Source organism: Zonotrichia albicollis, chromosome 18 (assembly GCF_047830755.1).
Source record: "Zonotrichia albicollis isolate bZonAlb1 chromosome 18, bZonAlb1.hap1, whole genome shotgun sequence".
Classification (NCBI taxonomy): domain Eukaryota; kingdom Metazoa; phylum Chordata; class Aves; order Passeriformes; family Passerellidae; genus Zonotrichia; species Zonotrichia albicollis.
In genome coordinates, this window is record NC_133836.1 from 6875604 (window position 1) to 6896376 (window position 20773).

The following is a 20773-nucleotide window of genomic DNA, read 5'->3' on the forward strand; positions in this document are numbered from 1 at the left end:
GGATGGGTGGCTTCCAGCCCCAAACACTGTCTCCACAATTGCTGGGTGCAGGGCAGACCGTGCTGGCTTACCCAGAGCTCTCACCACAGTGCAGCACCTCATCTGATACCAGTTCTGTCCCTCGTCCTCCTAATACCTGATCTGTATTGATTTAGGCATTTTATTACTTGATTACATCAACAAGCACTAATTTGTGTGTGCCTGGTTCTGCTGGGAGAGATCCTCCTGGCCGTGTAATAAGCATTTGGTCGTTGAATTTGCTTGTAACACAATGGGACTTTGCTGCAGCTGTTACAAAATTGTTAGGGATCTGCTACAAATGGATTTTGTCAGTACTTTAAAATGCACTCTCTCCACATTTCTGGCAATTACTTTGTGAGATTGAAAGCACAAGATTGAGCTTTTTTCCCCCTCTCAGTTTCACACTGTGTCCAAAATGCAGAAACAACCCTGTTTAAGGCTAGCAAAAGCAGCCTTTGGGAAGTACTACCAAGGACTCAAGGAGCATAATGTTTCCCACTTTTCTTTCCCACTGCTGACTGCTCAATGACATTATTGGGTTGTAATCTGCTTAGCAGCGAGACAATTAAAAGCAATATCATCCACCCAAAATCCAGCCCCAGGTGTTTGCTCAGTGCACTTGTGTGTAAGCACCTTCCCTTCTTTGCTTGGTCTGTGTAAAACAATCCTGAATCTTTTCTCAGAAGTCTCCTGTGTTATTTAAGAACTGTGAAACCCAAGGTTGTGAACAGCTCCCTCTCCTCCCACCCGTGCCCACTGATGACAGCCTTCAGACCAAAAACAACTTGCAAGGCTCTTTTGTTATATTTCACTCACATCTTATATTCCACTAGATCAGGTCTGCTAATCCTAACACCAGAGAAGAGTGTTGAAATTACAGCTGCATGTGTTTGGTAATTTACGGTATTTACACTGGAGGGGACATGGCTCCAGTAATAACTGTAATTAATGAAATTACAAATCTACTCTCCTGCACATAGAGGAGTGTGAAACAGCAGCTGACTTGCCAAATAAGCAGCTTTTCCTGGGGTCCTACAGCTCCCTTCCCTGCCTTCCTTCCCATTCCCTCCTCCCCAGCAGAATGTACATACTGTTCAGAAATGCAATGTGTGCGTGCTTTGGGTTTTCTTCCGAGATGGTACAAGACAAACAGGGCACAGACTACAGACATGGAGGTGTTAAAACCCCATGCTGGAATGGAAAAAGTTTACAGTCCCCTTTTCTCTGGGGAGCAAATGGGGAACTCTCTCTGGGGAACTCTCCTTTTGCAGGGGAGGGCGAATATATGGAGATTTGTGTATCTAAAGTCATTCAGCCCTTTCCCAAAGAATTTTGGTGCTTACAGGAACCCAGGAATTTGGGAATTGCAATTGGCTGCCCCATCGTAGATGCTGGCGTCTAATGGAAAATGTTTCTTACCTCTAGTCTGTGATCTTGTTCAGCAATCCAGGGGCAGATCCCAGTTGTGGGCCTGGAGCTGAACTTCCCTGTGTTTCACTGAGCTGCAGTATCAGGACTGCTCTCCTCCCAGGGCAGGAGCCTGGCCATGCAGTGCCTCAGACAGAGTCTGCAGTGAGCCCTGGCAGAGCCCAGCGTGGCCTAGGGGCTCCCCTCTGTTACCCTGGGGAATCAGTATATCCCCGTGAGCGAGTGTGGAATAACCAGCCAGTTCTGCTCTGGTAAACGCTTACACACGGGCCATGATTATTTGTCTGTGTTGAAATCCTGATGTGTCTGCTCCTGCCAAAACCAAACTCACCTGTTCCCTTTTTTTTTCTCTTTTCTTTCCAGTTTGACAAGTACGCTCCCAAATTAGACAACCCTTACTTTCGACATTCCAACGTGAGTGCTCGCCTTCCTCCTTGGTTTCTTTGTTAATGGTTCTGCTTGCTCTTCTTTTGCTTGATTTCAATTGATGAGTAGTGTTTTGATCCATTCATTTCTAAAGCTCTTTTTTTCCATCTTGATTTTTTTATGTTTTTAAGGTACCAAGTTTTCTTTGGGCTTTTTTTTTATTTTATTTTATTTTTTTAAAATTCTCTGTCTCCTGCATTTTTGCTGCTGCGGCTCTGTATGGCTGTGCCTGGGATGGCAGGGAATGCGCAGGAATTGCTCAGTCAGTGGTCACTGCAGTACCTTTGCAGCAGCCCGGAGTGCATGGCTCTTTCACAAGGTTTTGCTCAGGTCACAGGAGTAAGTCAGACTGGTGGTTTCTTCCTGGTGCTCCCCACTGCTCCAAAGCACAAAAAAAAAAAAAAAATCCTACATGTTTTGGGACTTGTAAAAACTGCTGTGTGTGCTCAGGAGAGGCCTAAGCAAAATTTCACCCAGCCTACACAACTACAAGGTGGTGTGCATGTTGCCTGTGGTTAGAGTGCAGTGCAGCATCTTGTGGTTCCTTTTGCTTTAAAAATTAAAGTAGGTCACATTTCAAAACAGGATCGATTTGTTTGCAACAGCAGAAAAATGCAAAGTTAATGGAAAGTGAACATAAACCCCAAATTATGCTCTGTGCTTCCTGCAATAGTCCACAATTTTTAAAGGCACACTCGTTCAGCACTATCTAGAAAATTTATCATATGAGTGCATTTTTCAAGTTTTGGCTTTGGTCTTAAAAATTTTGACAGCAAATTTATCGTGTATTTTCACTGTGGCACTTGTTCAGCACAGTACTATTTTTGTATGTGCCAGGCTTGGCACCTACCTCCATTATTGTTCAAGTCATCCTGTGACATAAGCATCTCTTTTTCTTTTGTAGTTCTTTCCAACCTATCCTCCAGCAATGCCTGGAATGCCACCCATGCTTCCACATTCAGGTCCCTTTGGGTCACTTCAGGGAGCATTTCAACCGAAGGTACAAACTTCTTCTTCTGAAGGCTTTGTTCTTTTGCTGGGAGAGAAAATGTGTTCAGAGTCTTGTCTCTGGTGATTTTGCAGCACATGATTTGAATAGCAGAAGTGCAGCACAGGGTTGGAAAGGATCACCCCGCAGAACTGTGAGCATCCTCTGCACAAAGCAGCCAACACTTTAGCAGAAATTTTCTCTTGGCACTGCAGATCCTTCCTTGGAAAGGATGTAGTGGCTCACTGGGGAGGTCTGCTGAAACTGGAGAAGAAGTGCATTATTTTGATTGAAATATTTACAGCTCATAATAGACCGATGAGTCCCAAATCATTTTATAAATCTAATGGTCTGAGATTGCAAAAGATAAACTGTGTTTATTCCCAGAAAAAACAATGAGAATTTGACTGCACAAGTGTGGGAACAATAGGGAGAGACTGCTGGAAATGGGTAGAGCAATTTGAAGGAGCTGAATTTTTATTCCCAGCTCCAACACTGTCTGACCTTGGGCAAGTTGCTTAAACCTTCTGTTCCTCAGCTTCCTCATCTATACAGTTATCTTGCAGTGGGTTTTATAAGGGTTGATTAATGCCTGCAAGCTTCTTTGAGATAATGTGTTTGAAAGGTGCACTGCAGCTGTAACATGTCATTACAACTAGCACTGATTGGCATTTGGAAATGTTGCCATCATAACCCCCATTTTTTGGCAAATTCTGTGGTGTGCACTGCTTTTTTTTTTTTCCCTCCCAGATGTGTTCTTTTTATTAACTATTTTTAAATGTACCAAAACTGTTAAATCTCTCCAAACAAGAAATAATGGATTGTATCTATATAGCATTTGTTTGAAAATGGAGCACATACTCCATTTGTAAGGTGACATGTTCAGCTTCCCCTCGTGCTGTGATTTTAGAGATTTCTTATCTTGAGCTGCATTTCCATAGAACTCTGCTACTGTGTAAGAAGGCTTGAAGGTAGCCAGGCCATTCCTGTTTGCATTTGGAAGGTGATTTCCAAATCCACACAGGCAGGTCTGAGGGATGTGCTTCCCTCAGCAATCTCACTGATGTCAGTGGAAGTCAGTAATTAGCAACTGCAAATGAGGCCTTTTGCAGCCTGCCCCCTTAACTTAATGCTTTTAATGGAAGCCAGAGGATTTCATCAGTCTCACCCAATCCTTGACATTATTTTGTTTTTGGGATACATTACAAATAGCAAAGTCTCTAAAATGGCTTTGTTCAGAGGCAGTTTTGTACATGGTGGCTGCAGGCCTAGAGAAGGAGCAGATCATGGAAGCAGAGGGAGCAAGAGAGACAGAACATGGCCATCCCTTGATGGAGTTTGTCTGCCAGTGTTAATTGTTGTTACTCTTGCAAGGAACTTGATTTTCCTAGAAAAGGAGGTGCAGGAATAAGGTGGAATTGGCCAAGTTTTGTTCACGTGCAGCCAGGGCTGTTTTGCCATGCGGCTTCTTCCTGCTCATGAGGAGCTGCTGCTACACCAGTGGCACATTCTTCTCCTTTCCATCTTCACTGTGAAATACCATTAGGCCAAGGAGCACTTACATAGTGAGAAGGAAAAAGTGAGCACGGACCCTTTATATTTTTAAGCAGTTCCTGGTGCTGCTATAACTACATTTTAATTCATTTTAGATACATCCAACACTTGCTAGCTTGATTTTAAGCAGTGCAAGGTCACTCTGGTGCCGTGGTTAATCACTGACATCATTTGATCTTTGCACAGTGCAGTATTTACGTACAATCTAACATCTGAAAAAGAGAAAAAGAGAGGGAGAGGTTGAAAAATATATCTGCTGCTTTGGCACGTTACTTTCCAGTTTCCCAGAGGAGGCAGAGCTGAACTCTAGGCAAAGCCACTCCAACCATCCTTACTGCATTGTTCTTCCCTGGTCTGTCCCTCCCAAGCTGTTTGGCTAAAGCCTGCATAATCACTGCAGACTTGATGATTTGGCTTTAGCACTCTGACTCCTGCACTTCTTGCCTTCCAAAGCAGAGATCTTGGTTTTGTTTTTCCCCTTCCCATGTCATTTGCCTACAGCTGTGCGTGTGAGTCCGCTGCACATAAATCCAGGCTGACGGTAAATTTCTCAGTGAGTTTCCTGAAGGCCTTTTCTCACAAGCTAAGAACTTGAAAAGGTCAGAAGTATTCAGTTCACTTTGCTGGAGGAAGCATTCATGTCTTTCTCCAGGGGACAAAGGGACAGGATGACACCATGCTATTAACATGTTGTGATCTTTAAGCTCTTGCCTGTATGAAAGCTGTAAGTTATTTGCCACCTTAGATCTACCTCAGCTGTCAGAGAGGCCCTGGGAGCTCTGATCTGCCTGGGGAGTGCATTGACTTACCTACACACACACAAGAATTCACTTTTTAATGAGTCTGGAAGTTACATAGCCTTAGACAAGCTAAAACCTACCTTCCCTCCTACACCCAGGATTATACTCATGCCTTGTACTGTTTGAAATCTGCTATAATTTGACCTAAAACATGAGTGAAATAATCCCTTGGGGAATGAGGTCTAACCCCTCTGCCCTCAGCTGTGGAGGCACCAGGTGCAGTTGCTCTGGGAGTGGGAGATGGAAGAATGCCAGGGTGAGGAGATGGACGAGTTCTTGGGGATCATTGGGACAGGACAACAGGTGGGATCCATAGGAGGAGGAGGAGCAGGGATTCCTTCAATGAGGTGTTTAATTCTTGCTGGAAAAGGATGGGGTAAACAATGCAAAGCTATAAAAGACCCACAAGCACCTTCTAAGGTTTCTCATTTTTGCCTTGTCAAAGCAAATAGATGGGCTGTTGCTGGTTCAGGCATTGTGTTGTTACCTGGCCCCAGTCAGAGAGGGGCCATGGTCCACTGTGTGGAATATGGGACTGGGATGCTCGAGTTACTCTGTTCCTGTCTGCTGCCTGGAAAATGGAGGGAGTCAGGCCACCTCTCTCGTTCTCTCTCCTTCCTCCTGCCTGTTTTGTCTAAAGAACAAGCTTGAGGGGCAGGGGCTGTCTCTTCCCATGCACAGCACAGCACAACGGGGTCTGATCTCAGCAAGGCTTAGGGGTGCTCCTGGAACACTGTTACTGCTGCTCCATAATAATAAATGACATGGTGGTTAAATGCTGTTGGCTGTCAGTAAGAGATAACATTTAGCACTAATGTAGCAATATGCGTGCTCAAAGCACAGTGCAAACATGGACTAATTAATGCTGTTAACATCAGATAGAGATGTTAAATGTACCACTGGTGTGATACAGTATTATTCACGCTCTCTTCTTGTCTTTCAGACTTCAAACCCTATTGATGTAGCAGGTAGACCAGGCACAGTCCACCATACGCTGCTGCAGAAGACTCCAGGGGTAGGCAACAATAAATAAACTTCTTTTCAGCTTATCTGGGTGTACAGTTAACAGTGATTGCTGAGGAAAAACAAGAGTAGGCTGGTGAGCAGATTGGCCTTCTAGACTGGGAACATGCAGTGAGGAGAGAAGTTGTCTTTTTCTGGTGAGACAGCAATCTCCACCAGTCATGAATTCAAAGCGATGTGTTGGCTTCTTTCAAAAGTCAGAGGAAAATGGGGCAGGAAACCCCTTCCATGTCTTTCCTCTAGGTATTGCTTGGAGAGTCCTCTCATGCACTCCATTTCAGAATAATTACAAGGTTCAGAAAAGCACTGGCACTGTTCAGTTGCTGGCCTGAAGCTGCTTTGTTTATCATAAAATTCTGCTGAGCTTGGTTCAAGGAATGAAAGAGAAGTTTTAAACCTTCTTTAAGCCTTTTAGGTTTCCCATGTCACAGGGGACTTCTCTGGAACGTTGCTTTCTAAATGCTTTTACTTGTTCAGAGGAAGGAAGTTCCCCACCTTTCTGTATATTGGCTAGTTTTAGAAAGACTGATTGTTTTATTTCTGCTTTTTCCATAGGTGTCAGACCCTTATAGGCCTCCAGTAAGAGTAAGTAAGGTTTGTGGGGGATTTTATATATATATTTATACACAGACACTTGGAATATTGTGCATGTGCTTTTGAAATTTAACATGTCCAGTAGAAAATCTCATCTTTTACTTCAAGCAAAATGTCAGTTAGCTCTCTGCCACTTCTGATTAATAACATTTAGGTTGAATCCCGGCCTTATTTTGCATCCATTTATGTGCATTAATAGTTCACAGTATGAAATGAGGGTCACAGAAATAAATGACTGTGAGCATGGGCAGACATTCACCAGCGAACAGATTGGTGGTGGCTTAGGTCAATGTGCTGATGTTCCACATAAACAGTGGAACAGTGAGTACCACAGCTCAGCTGAAAGCAGGGACTTGTTCAGCTGTGGCACTGCTCATCCTGGGGATTGTTTGTCCCTTCCCTTTCCCTCCCCAAAAGCCAGTAGCCATAATAACCACGCATGACTTAGCCTGCAGTGCAGCAGGGGTGAATGAACAGGGCTCTTTTCAGAAACACAACTCTCAGCCATTAGCTGCTTTCTCTTAAGCATGGCATGCTGTTCTTTGCTGCCATTCATTTCAGTTTGGGAAGGGGGGAGTGCAAGTAGGAAAGAACAAGGCAGGATCTCAGATGTCCATGAGATGGGGAAGATATCCCACATTCTTCCTGTTTCCTTCTTAATTTAAACATCATCTGCTGCAGTACAGCAGAAAATGTTGATCACCCATTGTGCCGTTTTGGTAATCAGCCTTTCTCATTGCTTAGCTGCCTGGTTCACAGTAAGGGAAATGAAATGTTCTATCTGATGTAGATTGCTAACGTATAAATTAATCTAAATTCTTGTGCTTTCCACTGCAGAAACCCGGGAAGTGGTGTGCGGTTCATGTACAGATCGCCTGGCAGATCTACCATCACCAGCAAAAGATAAAGGTAATTCAGATGGTTTCTGGAACAAAGCCAGGTCTTTTAGCTTACAGATTGTATTTGAGTGAGTAATGGGCAGGAAGCAGTTACTGTGGTGATTCTCAAGCTTGCCTGTATTGATTAACTAATACTTACACTCCTTTAACATTTATTGTAGCAACTGTAAAGTTTATCTGAGGGCAGAGGAGCTGCGTGGAAGGGTGTACAGCCAGAAAGAGGGAAAGAAAGTGAGGGGCAGAGTAATTTCCCCAAGTCAATCTTTTTTTTTTTTTACAAAGCATGCACATTTAATGTCGCTTCCCTTCTGCATTAGTACCTCCTGTGGAGGAGGTAATGAAATGGCCAATGCAGTGAAGAACATTACAGAGCAGGGAGCAGCAGAGCAGATTGATAACATCAGTGCGAGAGGTTGTGGGGCTTCCTGTGCTGCTGTGATGGTGGGCAGAGGGAGGGGGTTTAACACTCAAGAGGTAACAGGATGTAGGTACCCTGGGGTGCTGCTGCAGGCTCCCTATGGCAGGTAGAATAGCTGATAAAGGGACTTGTGTAGATTTTATTTTTTCACAGCTCCTAGAATAGTTTTTTGTCCCATTACTGAAGGCTATTCTCTGCTTAAGAAGGTGCCTCTGAAAGGGGTGTATGTCCATATATTTTCATAAGCAAATATATAATCTTTAAGCTATTCATAGGCTTCTGTGATTGAGGTGCAGTTCTGGCCGTGCTCACTTCTACAGGGCAAGGATAGAAACAGTCTCTGGAGGAGCCTCATAGCTCCCTTCATCCTCTGCCCCTTGCCTGCACACTGGGCTGCAGGAAGGGCCCAGTATGGGCACTTCTCTCTCAAACTGGAGAGGCAGAGCAGACGAGCCCATCACCCAGAGCTCATCACCCAGAGCTCATCACCCAGAGCCATCACCCAGAGCCATCACCCAGAGCTCATCACCCAGAGCCCATCACCCAGAGCCCATCACCCAGAGCCCATCACCCAGAGCCATCACCCAGAGCCCATCACCCTGAGCCCATCATCCTGAGCCCATCACCCAGAGCCATCACCCAGAGCCCATCACCCAGAGCCATCACCCAGAGCCCATCACCCTGAGCCCATCACCCAGAGCCCATCACCCAGAGCCATCACCCAGAGCCCATCACCCTGAGCCCATCACCCAGAGCCATCACCCAGAGCCCATCACCCAGAGCCCATCACCCACCCAGCTCTCGAGGCTTCACAGCAGCTCTGTGCCCGCAGAGCATTTCTGTCAGGCTGAGAGCGCCGTTTGCTCCTGGGGTGCCGTGCCCTCGGTGTGTCTGTCCCTGCTGCAGCTGTGCTGGGGGCTCAGTGCTCCCTGCTGCCCTCAGCCTGGCGTGGGGCAGGCGGCTGAGAGGGCTGGGGTGGCCCTGCAGAGCCTGGCAGAGCACGGCCACATGAGCAGGGACACCGCTGTCACTGTCACTAACACTCCCTGGCAGGGCGAGGGAGGAATGAGCCTTAACTCCCTCTCTTGTTTTCCCATAGAAAAGGAAGTGTGTAATGAGATTGGTTTTGTATCATTTGACAGCAAATGCAGCTGGATCCCCACAAGCTAGAGATAGGTGGCAAACTTGACCTGTTCAGCAGACCTCCCGCCCCTGGAGTGTTTCCAGGCTTCCATTATCCACAAGATCTTGCCAGGCCTCTGTTTTCTACCACAGGTAAGGGAAGATTATTCCTTTTTGATTAAAAACAAACAAGAAACAGTCAGTGTATGTCATGCATGACTTTACAGCTAAATATGCCTCAAAAACAGAAGGATGGTTGATTCAAGGGGCACAGAGACACTGCTATGACCAGGGCTCTGCCACCACCTCCCGTGCAGGATGCTCTGCACATCACTGAGCTGCAGCAGCTGTCCCCCAGTCCTGTGTGCAGCTGGTTCTTATATGCCTGATTAGTAGGCTATAGAGTGATCTTTTAAAAGCAATTTTGACAAAACACTTGAAAATGTCTCCATTGCACAGGATGGGAAGTGCCCCGGTCTCTTTCTTGCTTTTTTATTTGCCATGTTATTCTTCTCAGCTCCTCCACTCACCAAGTTTCTGTTTGTTTTCTGAAAACAAGGGGTTTTTGTAAAAGGAAAACTTCAATAACAGCATTGAAAATATAACAGAAGGTGTATTTGTTAAGTGTTTGTTTTTTAAATAGAAAATTCCTCTATGTGTTACAAAGTTAAGCAAAGTCCAGGGCTTAAAATGATATATTGAATTTACAAAGAGCTCCAAATAGTTAAATGCAGTTTACACTGATCAATTGTTTTCCAATCTGTTGGAGAAGTAATTAAATTACCAAAGGACAGTAACCTTCACTGTGTTGTTCTGGATGGCTCTGACCATGGGAGACTGCAGCTCTCCCATTCTGGTCTAGGATGCCAGCGTGGATTCATGTGGACATCTGTCTACCAAATGCTAAATGTTGTTCTTATTCTCAAACTTAACTTTCTTCTCAACTTTTTCACATTTTCTCTCTGTGTTTGAGAGGCCAAAGTCTGCATTCTTAATGAGCTGCATCAATTGACGAGATGTAACTTTGCTCTTTATGCATGTAATTAATTGGAAAATAATGTCATTTTCTTCCCTAATGTTACTCTGGTTTTATGATGCAATATTGCACAATCACCTTAACTCAGTGCAGACATGGTCATATTCAGCCTTGGTTCAACCCTGTGGAAATTAATGACTTTAGTTTTGAACCCAGTCCCAAAAATGACAGAAAAGCAACAGATGACAGTCGAGCTGAAATTTCTCTAAAAATTGAGTTTCAAATGCCAAATAGCCTTCAGGATCTCCACCAGGGCTTCAGTCTGTCTTTCTGCTCTGATGGTGGATGGAAATTCTTAAGTATCAAATGCACACTTCTACCACATGTAATCAGTGCTGGTACCAGCTCTCCATTGTAGGGTGCTACCCTGTATTTTGGTCTCTGTAAAGGTGTTTTGATAGTACAAAGCCAAGATACTTATTGCACCTCCTTGGATGCATAAGCACTGCTTATTTACAAACCTCTGGCTGTTTTCCTCTGGCAGATGTTTCCTTATCACTGTCCTGTGCTGTCATTACAAGAATCTTGTTTCATATCTGGTTTTGCTGCTGTAGGCTGTTCTGGACAGAATTACCCTAACAGACAGAAAAGCACCAGTCCAATTGGTGTCTGGAGTTTTTTCCCTTAAAAGATGCAAGCATGGCTTGCTTTTCATTCGTAAAAGCAAGAGGGAAAATAGTATGAAATAGAAACATTAAAGAAGGCAAATTAATAAAAAACTTTCAGTAGAGAGAAGCAACCTTACAACATCTTGTCTGTGAGTATATTAATCACAGGAGCCATCACACAGTAAATCCAGGTAAAGAGTGCTGTCAGTGTGAGCAAACACTGCAGCTGGAATAGGTGGAGGAATAAAGCTTTTACTCTGGAATATCTGAGGCATTCTTTTCACCTTACTGAGCACGTGTGCAGTTGGTGTGAATCATTGGTTCTGCTGCATTGCCTGGTTACTGGGGGAGACATAAGTTATCTTAGGGCCACCTGTCTCCAGGAGGGATGCTGGGCTGCCTGGCAGACAGTCTATTTAATACCTGCCTGACAGCCTGCAGTGCTGCTCCTGGCTTCCTCCAGAGGATTTTTTATTATCAGCCCATGTAGTGGAGTTTGTAAGCCGTCTCCTTTGAAGAAATCCCCCATCCATTATACACCTTCTGAAATCTTAAAGGATTAGGAAGATGACAGTCTCCATCCGTCTTGAAGCATTGGAGCAGTCAGAATGTTTATAGAGAGGTGCTGGATGGGTCTCATTGCCGTGGTCTCTTAAGTTTCTTCAACTCATTTTCTGGCTGCTTGGCTTTGAGGTGCCCAAGCTGGGGAGGGACACAGAGCTCTGTCTCCCTGTCAGGTTTCAGTTTGCTCATGTTCTGGACACAGGAGTGTGTTCACAGCAGCCATCAGGGGTTGGGTTCTGTCTCCAAGGAAGGCCAGGTCAGGGGCTGACCAAGTACCCCAGTGACAGGTGACACCAGTGCTTCTCACTCTGAGGTTGTGAGCCCGTTCAGGTTCACATATCCCTCCTGCAAAGGAAGAAAATCTCTCATTTTCTGCTCTGAAAGGAGAGCAGAGTTTCCTGCATGAGCCTGGTCCACCTTGAAATACAGGGCAGACCTGCTTGTTTCACCCTTTCCTTCCCATCTTCTCAGCCTGGTGTGATCCAGCATGCTCAGCAGTGTTCTTTGCCACGAGGAACTGAGGCACCATGGCAATGAGAAGTGTCTAGGAAAGAGAAAGAATACAGGGGGGAGCCTGTGGATGCAGAGACAGATGTGAGAGCGTAGCTGGAGCTCTCATGGGAGAGGCATGATTGATGTTCCCTGTGTGCCTGTCATTAACTGGTGTTTCATACAGACTCATCAGTCACCTCTGAGCACCTTCTGGCTGGGCCCATAACCTGGGCTGGCCTTTTTTCATGTAAACATGGAGTAATGACTGAAAATGTCAGACAAAGAGCTTGGCTTCCCTGTTAGTGCAGGTGAGCAGCAGCTCCCAGTGCCAGGCCTGCTCCTTGCTCCAGTGCCCTGTTAGATCCTTGGTATGGCTCTCAGGGAGATCCACACTGCTCACTCAGCCAAGGTTTGGGGTCTTCCCCTGCCTTTGTTGTTTCAATGTGGTGATGTGGACATCACTCTTGAACATGATGGCGAGGAGCTGTGTGCATACCAGGAGTCACTTGCCCTGAACTAAAAAGGGACCTTGTTCTCACAGGTGCGACGCATCCAGCCACCACCCCTTTTGGTCCCTCACCTCACCACAGCAGTTTCCTGCCTACAAACCACTTGGCAGGTAAGTGTGAGTAGCCCTGCCCTCACCTCTGTACCTCTGCCCCTTCCTGGCTCTCAGTGTGGTCCTGCACCAGGGGGGGGAGAGGCTTAAAGTGCCCAAGGATGCCGAAGCTGGCCAGCTTCTCATCCCTGCCAGCTCCCAGCACTGCCCACACTGTCCCCCAAAGGAGAGGGCAGTGCACAGCTGTCACATCTGTCACTGCTGGGACACTGCACCAGAGCCAGAATGTGACCTGTAGAGTCCTGTGCTCCTGGATGTGCCTGAAGAAATGGGGGAAATTTATGCAAAGATACCTCAGACAAGCCTCAGCTTAAAATGGGCTCCTCCTGTACCATTTTCCACCTATGAAAGGTCTTGACTATGTTCTGTAAAAGAGTTCAGGGAACAGTTCCTGGCAAGTAGATGTTCTGCACATTTTGCCAGACTTTCACTTTCCTAATTGGCAGTAAGTAGAGCCTGATTTTGTCAAATTTCCTCATTTTAGAAGCTCACAAGCAGCTCATTGCCAATTAAAGTTCAAGCTCTGTTGATTAATGTTTTAGTAACATTCATCCAATCAGTAAATGTGGCATGCCACATGACCTAGTAGACTTTTTTCTCTTGCAAATACCCAGATTTACATCAACTCCTGAACATTCTGTCAAAATTAACTATCTCTACTGAGTCACTCAGCCACTTAAGATCAAAGAGGAAGGGCAAGAACTGTTTTAAATAAGTAAATAAGCAAATAGCTGTTTGCTTAAAGATACAAGCTATTTGTATCTTTTGCCTTGATATTTTAAATGTGATATCTGTGAGGAAGTGGAGAGCAGCATTACCTCCTGTAACATGGCAAGTTAAGGGCTTGAAGGGGACATTCAAAAAGCCAGTGGGCAGGAGGAGGAGTTGTTTAGAGATGACCAGTAGGAAAGAAAACAGGTACACTGGTAGGATTTAACCCATAGCTGTCTCTGGAGTGTGGAAATCTGAGAAACAGGCTATGTGGTCTCAGAGAGAAACCTCTTCTGGTGATGGGTGCTTTTGCTGGAAAAAAAATGCATAAGCAAGACAGTCATCTCTTCAGTGCTGGCCTAGGGGCCTGCTGAGATTCTTCTTTCAAGGCAATTGCAATGTTTCTACTATTAGTACTGATAAGGAAAGAGAGTTATAGCTCAGCTGCCACCCTAATTTTAGCTATTAGACCTTAATTTCTAACTCACTTCTGACTGGCATACAAAAGTTTATTACAGCACCTGTTTGCAGAGTGAGCACTGAATCCCTTCTCCATTTTAACATGATGGGAATTTTCTGTGCAAAGAACCTTGCAATGAGAAGGATCAGCTTAAAGTCTGGCCTAATCCTACTTGGATTCAAACCGTTAAGAAGGGGAGGGGTGCGTTTCATTCTCCAACATTCTTGGCTAAATGCCTGCTAAATCCCTGTTTGCCTTTCCAGATCCATTTAGCAGGTCAAGCACCTTCAGCGGCCTTGGGAACTTAGGCAGCAATGCCTTTGGAGGATTAGGCAGTCATGCTCTGAGTAAGTACTGGCTGGGTTACTGCAGACAAACATCCCTTCCAGAAAAGCCACATGCTAATATTGACAGCAGCTGGTGGTAGTTTTTAAAGAAGTTTAATTCCTAACCTCCATTCTCCTATCTGAAAACACTGCACCTAAGATTTCCAGGTCTCTGCGGTGGGAGCTTTTCTGCGTGTCACAGAGGTCAGGAGCTGTGCTCTGTGCCTCCTCACTGCTGAGGGCTGGGACCTTGAGTGCTCAGAGAGGACTGGAGCTGCAAAACCCCACCGAGCTCTGGGACCCTGTGGGCACCTAAAGTAACACCCTTCACCAGCGAAGATGCACAGTGGAGCAGCTATTGATACTTCTAATTCGTGTAGACATCCTCTGTAAACGTTGGCTGGAATTTAAATTAACTGTATAAAATAATTCTACCTCAAAAACATGTCATCTGTAGGCTAAACATGCTTGAGAGCCACACATAAGAGAGCATGCTTGTGCATCTCATGGTGCAACAGGAATCAGCTGAAGATGGATGGAGGAAAATCGAGTGACTGTTCTGAAAAGCCTACAGCCAAGCTCTGTGTTTATGCACACACTTACATACCACCAAATAGTCCGGGTTCTTCAACAAAAAAAGTCCCTGAAGCCTCAGCTGCAGGCAGCTGATTGCTTGTAACTACCCACAAATTAAAGTTTCTGCCAGAGAGAGGAGCTGAGGAAAAATACTGCTTTTGTGCTGGAGCCCTTGCCTGGGGTGGGGGGAGAAGAGAAGCTGGGCATTTTCAGTAGTCTCTGAGTTACTGAAATGTATAAAGCTTCCTCCAACAACAGCCTTTAAAGAGCTGGTGGATCTTACACCCAGTGTTGGAATTATCTGTCTCCACTCACCAGTAGCTCCCCCTCACCCTTAAAAAGCCTTAGAAGGACAGCTCTGGTTGTGACTAATATTGTGAAAACTCTGTATAAATGATCGGCTTTGAATTATTTTTAACTCTTCCTCCCCCTGCCATTATTCCAGCTCACAACAACATTTTTACTCACAAAGATGGCCCAAACCTGCAGAATTTCAACAACCCCCACGAGCCATGGAACAGACTGCACCGGACCCCGCCATCCTTCCCAACCCCTCCCCAGTGGCCCAAGCCCTCGGATTCGGAGCGGAGCTCCTCGGTGACAAACCACGACAGGGACAGGGACAGGGAGCGGGAGCCCGACAAGAGGGACCTTTCTCTGAGCAAGGACGACAGAGACAAAGAGAGGTGAGCACTGGGGGCTCCTGACCTCTTCCTCCTGGGACTGGTTTTCCTTTGTATTTTTTCTGTTTTCCCTAAAATGTTGCTGCTCCTTAAAGCAGCTGATGGGTCTTTTCCTCAGATAAGCACAAGTGCTAGCAACACCACAAAAATTCCTCTTTGCCTTTTAGGATTTGTCTTCTGTGGAAATACATTAACCCAGTCCCTGCTAGTCAGTTAACAAATCACACCAGGCTGAGGAATTGAATGTGTTGCTGTGTTTTCAGTGTACTGAAAACTGCAGCTGCTTTAGGATTGCTGTGTATTCTGAAATTGTGACGGGTCCTTTGGAGACAGTCATAGTTCTCATTAATGTACAGGTATGCTGATGAATTCCAATGTTAGCTGGACATTAATGAGATAACAATGCAAATGCCTGTGTCTGGAGCAGTGTGCATGAATCCATTAGCAAAACTGATTTTAAAAAATTGCATTGTGGGCAAATCCTTATTAAGGATGACAGGCCTGTATCACCTGGGCTGTAGTTACTTCATTAGCTCCCAGTTATATGATTTTGAAGCTGTGAAGCCCTTTATATTTCAGCCCAGTTGTCTCCAACAGGCTTCTTCTTTGTAGGCAATAACAGTCTGCAAGTCTTAGATGTGCATGCTTGACTAGTGATAGGGGTTCATAGTTTGCTTTTAATGAGATCTTCAGGCAGTACCTGTGAACAAGATTATATGGAAGCAATAGCTTGAAAATCTTCTTGCTTTACATGTTAAATTGTCTGACATCCTTGCACAGATTTCATTCAAGTAGGGAAGGTATCCTTCTTGGCTCTAATGGAATTAATTTGCAGACCAAGGTTACTTTACTCTCAGGAGTGTTCACACAGGGGTTAACAGCTCTATTACACTTCTATTAATTTAACTTAAGCTCTCCCCAGCATCCCTATTTGGCCATGGTTTTAATAAACCACATCCTTGACCAGCAATCAGGACTACCACAGAGGAAGAAAGCTGGGTTAGCAAATGTAATCATAAGGGATAAATACTTACACAGCTCCCCTAAACATCTCCAGCTTTCAGCACTCAGGTCTTCCAGCTCTCGAAAACAAACACAACATAAAACTTAGGCAAAGTGAGCCTCTCAGCTGCATAATGCAGTTCTCTCAATCACACGATCATATTTTGCATTTAAAGTGTCTCTCATTCAGAGCAAAGTGCTTTTAGAAGGTGAGCGTTATTTATTCCCCTGTTAAAAAGGTGGGATTAACTGTGGCTAATTGGCTTGCTCAGAGGCAGAGGTGCAATTGGAAATGTAAACCTTTGTGCCTCTCTTTCTAAACCATGGATGTTGTCATCAGACCCCTTGTTTATCGCAGCAGGTCCTCTTGGAACACAGCTCAGTTGCTCGGTTTCGTGGCTGATTCAAGGGTGTTTCTCCTGAAGCATCTGGCTTACCTGCAAGAACTGCCAACAACAAGAAGTCTTGCAGTTCTGTAGGAAAATCAGCTTCACCTTATGGCTGCTTCCAGACAATGGGGCTGACTTGGGAAGGACCTGCATACATTTTTGTAGTTTTCTGTTTTGTGTGCCTGAATCTGTGTTTTAGGAAAGGAACCCAAGTTTCACAGCTGAGAAGGTCATTGCCTGGCAGCAAGATGTACACATGAGCACACAATAAGCTTTTTTAAAAGAAAAATGAGCTGCCTAGAATTCTTCTTTCCCTACATTTCTCAGTGAAATGTTGAATATAGTATTCTTCCAGCCACTTCCCCAGTTTAGTCCTACATTTGTGAACATTTAACTTTTTTTGTCTTCAAAGTATGTAAAGGCAGATTGTGCATATTTTTTAGCATAGCACAGCTGTAGCTGATGTTTGCAGAACTTTCCAAATCCTTTCCTGAGCAATCTCGGAGTGTACAAGTGGGCACAGCATTGTGCCTGCCCAACATCACGGGTGTGTTTGTTCACACGTAACCAAGGATGTACCTTCTGTCTTTTTGCAGAGACCTCATGGACAAGAACAGACATTCAAACAGATCCTCGCCGGCATCCGCCCCAGTGACGCACCAGATCAGCAATCTCATCCGCAGCAACAGCCAGAGCTCCAGCGAGCCCATCAGGCAGGTCAGCCTCGGGGACAGGGAGAGATCCAAGGAGCCCGAGAGGGAGCACCCTGACCGGCTGAGAGAGCCGCCCATAGCTGAACACAAGATCAAAGAGAGCCGTTCCCCAGTGAAGGAAACTCCAAGCCATGATAAGAGACCCTCTGAGGACAACACAAAGCCAGTAATCCAGTCTGTATCCCCATACAGCAAACCTGCACTAAGTGAGAGCCTGAAGCTTACCAATCTAATGAGCAAGGACATGGAGAGAAAGACAGAGCTTCCCAGCGACCTCCAGAAGATTAAGAATGACATCAAAGTCAAGGAGGAGAGGAAGGAAGACAGTGATGTGCTAGTGGTTGGGTCTGAGCCTTCCCAGCACTCCCGGTCAGTGGAGCATCCCCCACCGCCCACTCTCCATGGATTATCATTGCCTCACTCGATGGCTGCCTCCATGCCCATCTCCATGGGCAGCGTGCACCAGATGAACAACATGAATGTCCTGGACCGCAGCAGGATGATGACCCCGCTCATAGGCATGAACCCTTTGTCAGGAAGAGAGAGGCTGCCGCATCCTGGATTTTCCTGGGACCCGATGAGGGACCCGTTGCGAGATGCCTACCGGAGCTTAGACCTGCACCGTCGAATGGACTTCCAGCTCCGGACAGATCCTATCCATAGGTTTCCCACCACCTCTGGCTTTTACGACCACGAGCGTTCCTACAGAGACAGGGAACCACACGACTACAACCACGAGAACCTTCTGGAAGCCCGCCGAGAGCAGGAGCGGTTGCGGCAAGTGGAGGAGCGCGAGCGCTTGCACTTACGGGAAGAACTTGAGCGTGCCAGAATGCACCACTTGCACTCGTCCCCCATCGAAAGCCACCTGGCACACGTGCCATCCTTCATGCCTCATTTGAGCGGGATGCATTACCCCAGACTGAGCCCATCCACTGCCATGCACAACGGGATTTTGAACAGGAACCCGCCGACCGCAGCGCTGAGCGCGCCGCCGCCTCTCGTACCAGCCAGCAGCACCAGACCTGCCTCCCCTCGCAGGACTACCCCGCTCACAAACTCAGAGTCCAGGGACTATTCCCCCTCTAGGAACCCCAAAGAAGTAGAGGCACGATAGTCCCCAACATTGAATTTTAAACTCAACCTGTACATAAAAAAAACAAGCAAGCAAACAAACAAGCAAACGACAACAACAACAAAAAAACACAAACAGGAAAAAAACCAACAAAAAAAGAAAACAACAAACCTTTTACAAAATGCACTGCTGTAAACTTTTTTTTTAATGTAAAATTTGTAGAAGTTAAGCACATTTCCATAAATAACGGGGTTGGGGACTTTCCAACAAGAAGGTTGCTGAAAATGGGAATTTAATATATAGGTATTGATTTTTGGTTTTGTTTTTTGTTTCTGTGCTAAAAAAAATGAGTTAAGAATATCAAGTTTGTACATTTTTTCCCAAATGTGAGAAACATTTTTAATGGATTTGTATTTTTTTTAATTTTGTGCTCTTTATTCACTTAAAAAAAGAAGAAATTTTGCTTTTGTTTTTAGTTAAATTTGCATTTTAAAGGCCTCAGATCCTTAAGAAAAAAATACCCAGGGTTTCTTAAAAGTATTATTTATGGAAATACTGTAGTTTTACAGTCCACTGTGAGGTTCCCTTCTGAGGCCAATTGATCACTTACCTTGGTACTTTGGAACCGAAGTTACAGATATATATTAAAATATTAATAATAATAATAATGTACAAAACTGTTTGTTTTTTGCCTTATTATATTATGCAGAAATTTAAGAGGAATTTTTTTTGACTTCTTGTTTTAAACAAAAAAAAAAAAGAAAACAAACTGTAAATATTCTGTTAATATAAATGTACACCAATATTAAATTCTTAACATAGGTAGACTTTATAAAAATGGTTTCTAGAACCACTCTGGTTATTTGTTAACATGGTTACAACTCATACTCTTGTCACAGTCAGAAATTCACACTCAGAAAGCTCAGTACGGCATATATACTTCAACTATGCAAGAACTCGGAGGCACGTCTTAGTGGATGTTGGGGGGAGGAAGGTTTTAAAAAAAAAAATTAAAAAAAAAAAAACTACCCAAAAACAACCAACTCGCAACTCTGGAGACAGAATGGCAATGGCATGTGAACAGGAAGAAGGATGCTTGTGTTTAACAAAAAAAAAAAAAAAAAAGAGAGACTGAATTTTTTTGTACAAACACAAGGGACAGTTCGTCAAGGAAAGAGAAAGACACACGCTCCTGGAAGGGAATTTTGGTTTCCTACTTTTCAAGCTGGCAAAAGCAGATGGAACTGGCACAGTACCATGCGGCAGACCCTTTCCTTATTTTTTTTTCCTTTTTTTTTCTCTTTTTTTGTGTTGTGGGCAGGATCGCTGGCAAGCAAGGACAATTTTCCGTGGACCCCTTGTGCTAATTGTGCAGTGTTCTTATTGGAATCTGTATACAAGACAAAGTAGAATTTTAGGAGTGCAAAAAAAAAAAAGTCTAATGGTTGATTAAAAAAAAAAAGAAATTCTGATATATTATCTATAGTACATGAAGACCATAAGCAAATGTTTGTTTCAGTGTGGTTCTGCCTTGAACTGCTTTTTGGCATGATTTATTTTTTATTTCCAATTTTACTTTTCATCCATATGTAAATTTTGCCATGTTTTACTTGCTGTACCATCCCCCCTTCCCTTATTTTATTTTTCAGTGTCCATGTTTTATATATCCTGGGCTTTTTCTCTCTAGTTAATTCAGCCATCCGCTACTATTTTCTTGGCTCTGTAACTCTTGTTTCCCCCCCCTCCCCGTCCTCCCCCCTGCACCCCCTGTAATTTTAAACATTCAGTTTCCTTGTAGATCAATGAAGATAAATACAACATTGATTTTGGATGAAAAAGGCAGTTGAGTGTTTGTGTGTCGTAGCCAGCGCTGTTGACTCGAGGCTAATGGTTTATTGACGGCTGGGAGGAGGCAGCTGGCGCAAGGGGCTGGTGCTGGGACAGGGATTTGCTTCTGCCTCTGAACCCTTCCCAGCAGAAGGAACACGCTCTGGAGGTGGGGATTGGGGGTTTGGGGAGCAGAGCAGAGCCCCAGCCCTGCAGCATCTCCGCCCCACAGCCCGGGGACACCTCGGGGGCAGACCCAGCATCTCCTGCCAGGGGAAGGAAGGAAAGACAGCAAAGCGAGCACGGCCTGTGTGCAGCAGCTCGTGTGGAGGGACCCTGCTGCCAGCATCACCACGGGAAGTTATCACCTCCAGCGCTGCTCTGCACCTCCCTTTTGCTTCCCAAACCTTTCCCTGTGC

General features: G+C 45.0%; 1 protein-coding gene across 20 annotated transcripts in view; it reads left to right on the top strand.

Annotated features, from left to right (window-relative positions):
- FBRSL1 (fibrosin like 1) overlaps positions 1 to 19993 on the top strand; it is a 495033-nt gene extending 475040 nt beyond the window's left edge. For 11 of the 20 annotated variants that reach the window (XM_074554511.1, XM_074554513.1, XM_074554515.1 and 8 more), the window contains 10 exons: positions 1813 to 1863; positions 2780 to 2875; positions 6161 to 6232; positions 6796 to 6834; positions 7672 to 7743; positions 9294 to 9426; positions 12515 to 12592; positions 14027 to 14110; positions 15111 to 15351; positions 17336 to 19993. In XM_074554511.1, the coding sequence (XP_074410612.1) occupies positions 1813 to 1863; positions 2780 to 2875; positions 6161 to 6232; positions 6796 to 6834; positions 7672 to 7743; positions 9294 to 9426; positions 12515 to 12592; positions 14027 to 14110; positions 15111 to 15351; positions 17336 to 18569 (2100 nt within the window). In that variant the 3' untranslated portion in view covers positions 18570 to 19993. The remainder of the gene's footprint in view (positions 1 to 1812; positions 1864 to 2779; positions 2876 to 6160; positions 6233 to 6795; positions 6835 to 7671; positions 7744 to 9293; positions 9427 to 12514; positions 12593 to 14026; positions 14111 to 15110; positions 15352 to 17335) is intronic. The other 9 variants (XM_074554512.1, XM_074554528.1, XM_074554530.1 and 6 more) reach the window with 4 other exon arrangements.
- The last annotated feature ends 780 nt before the right edge of the window (positions 19994 to 20773 follow it).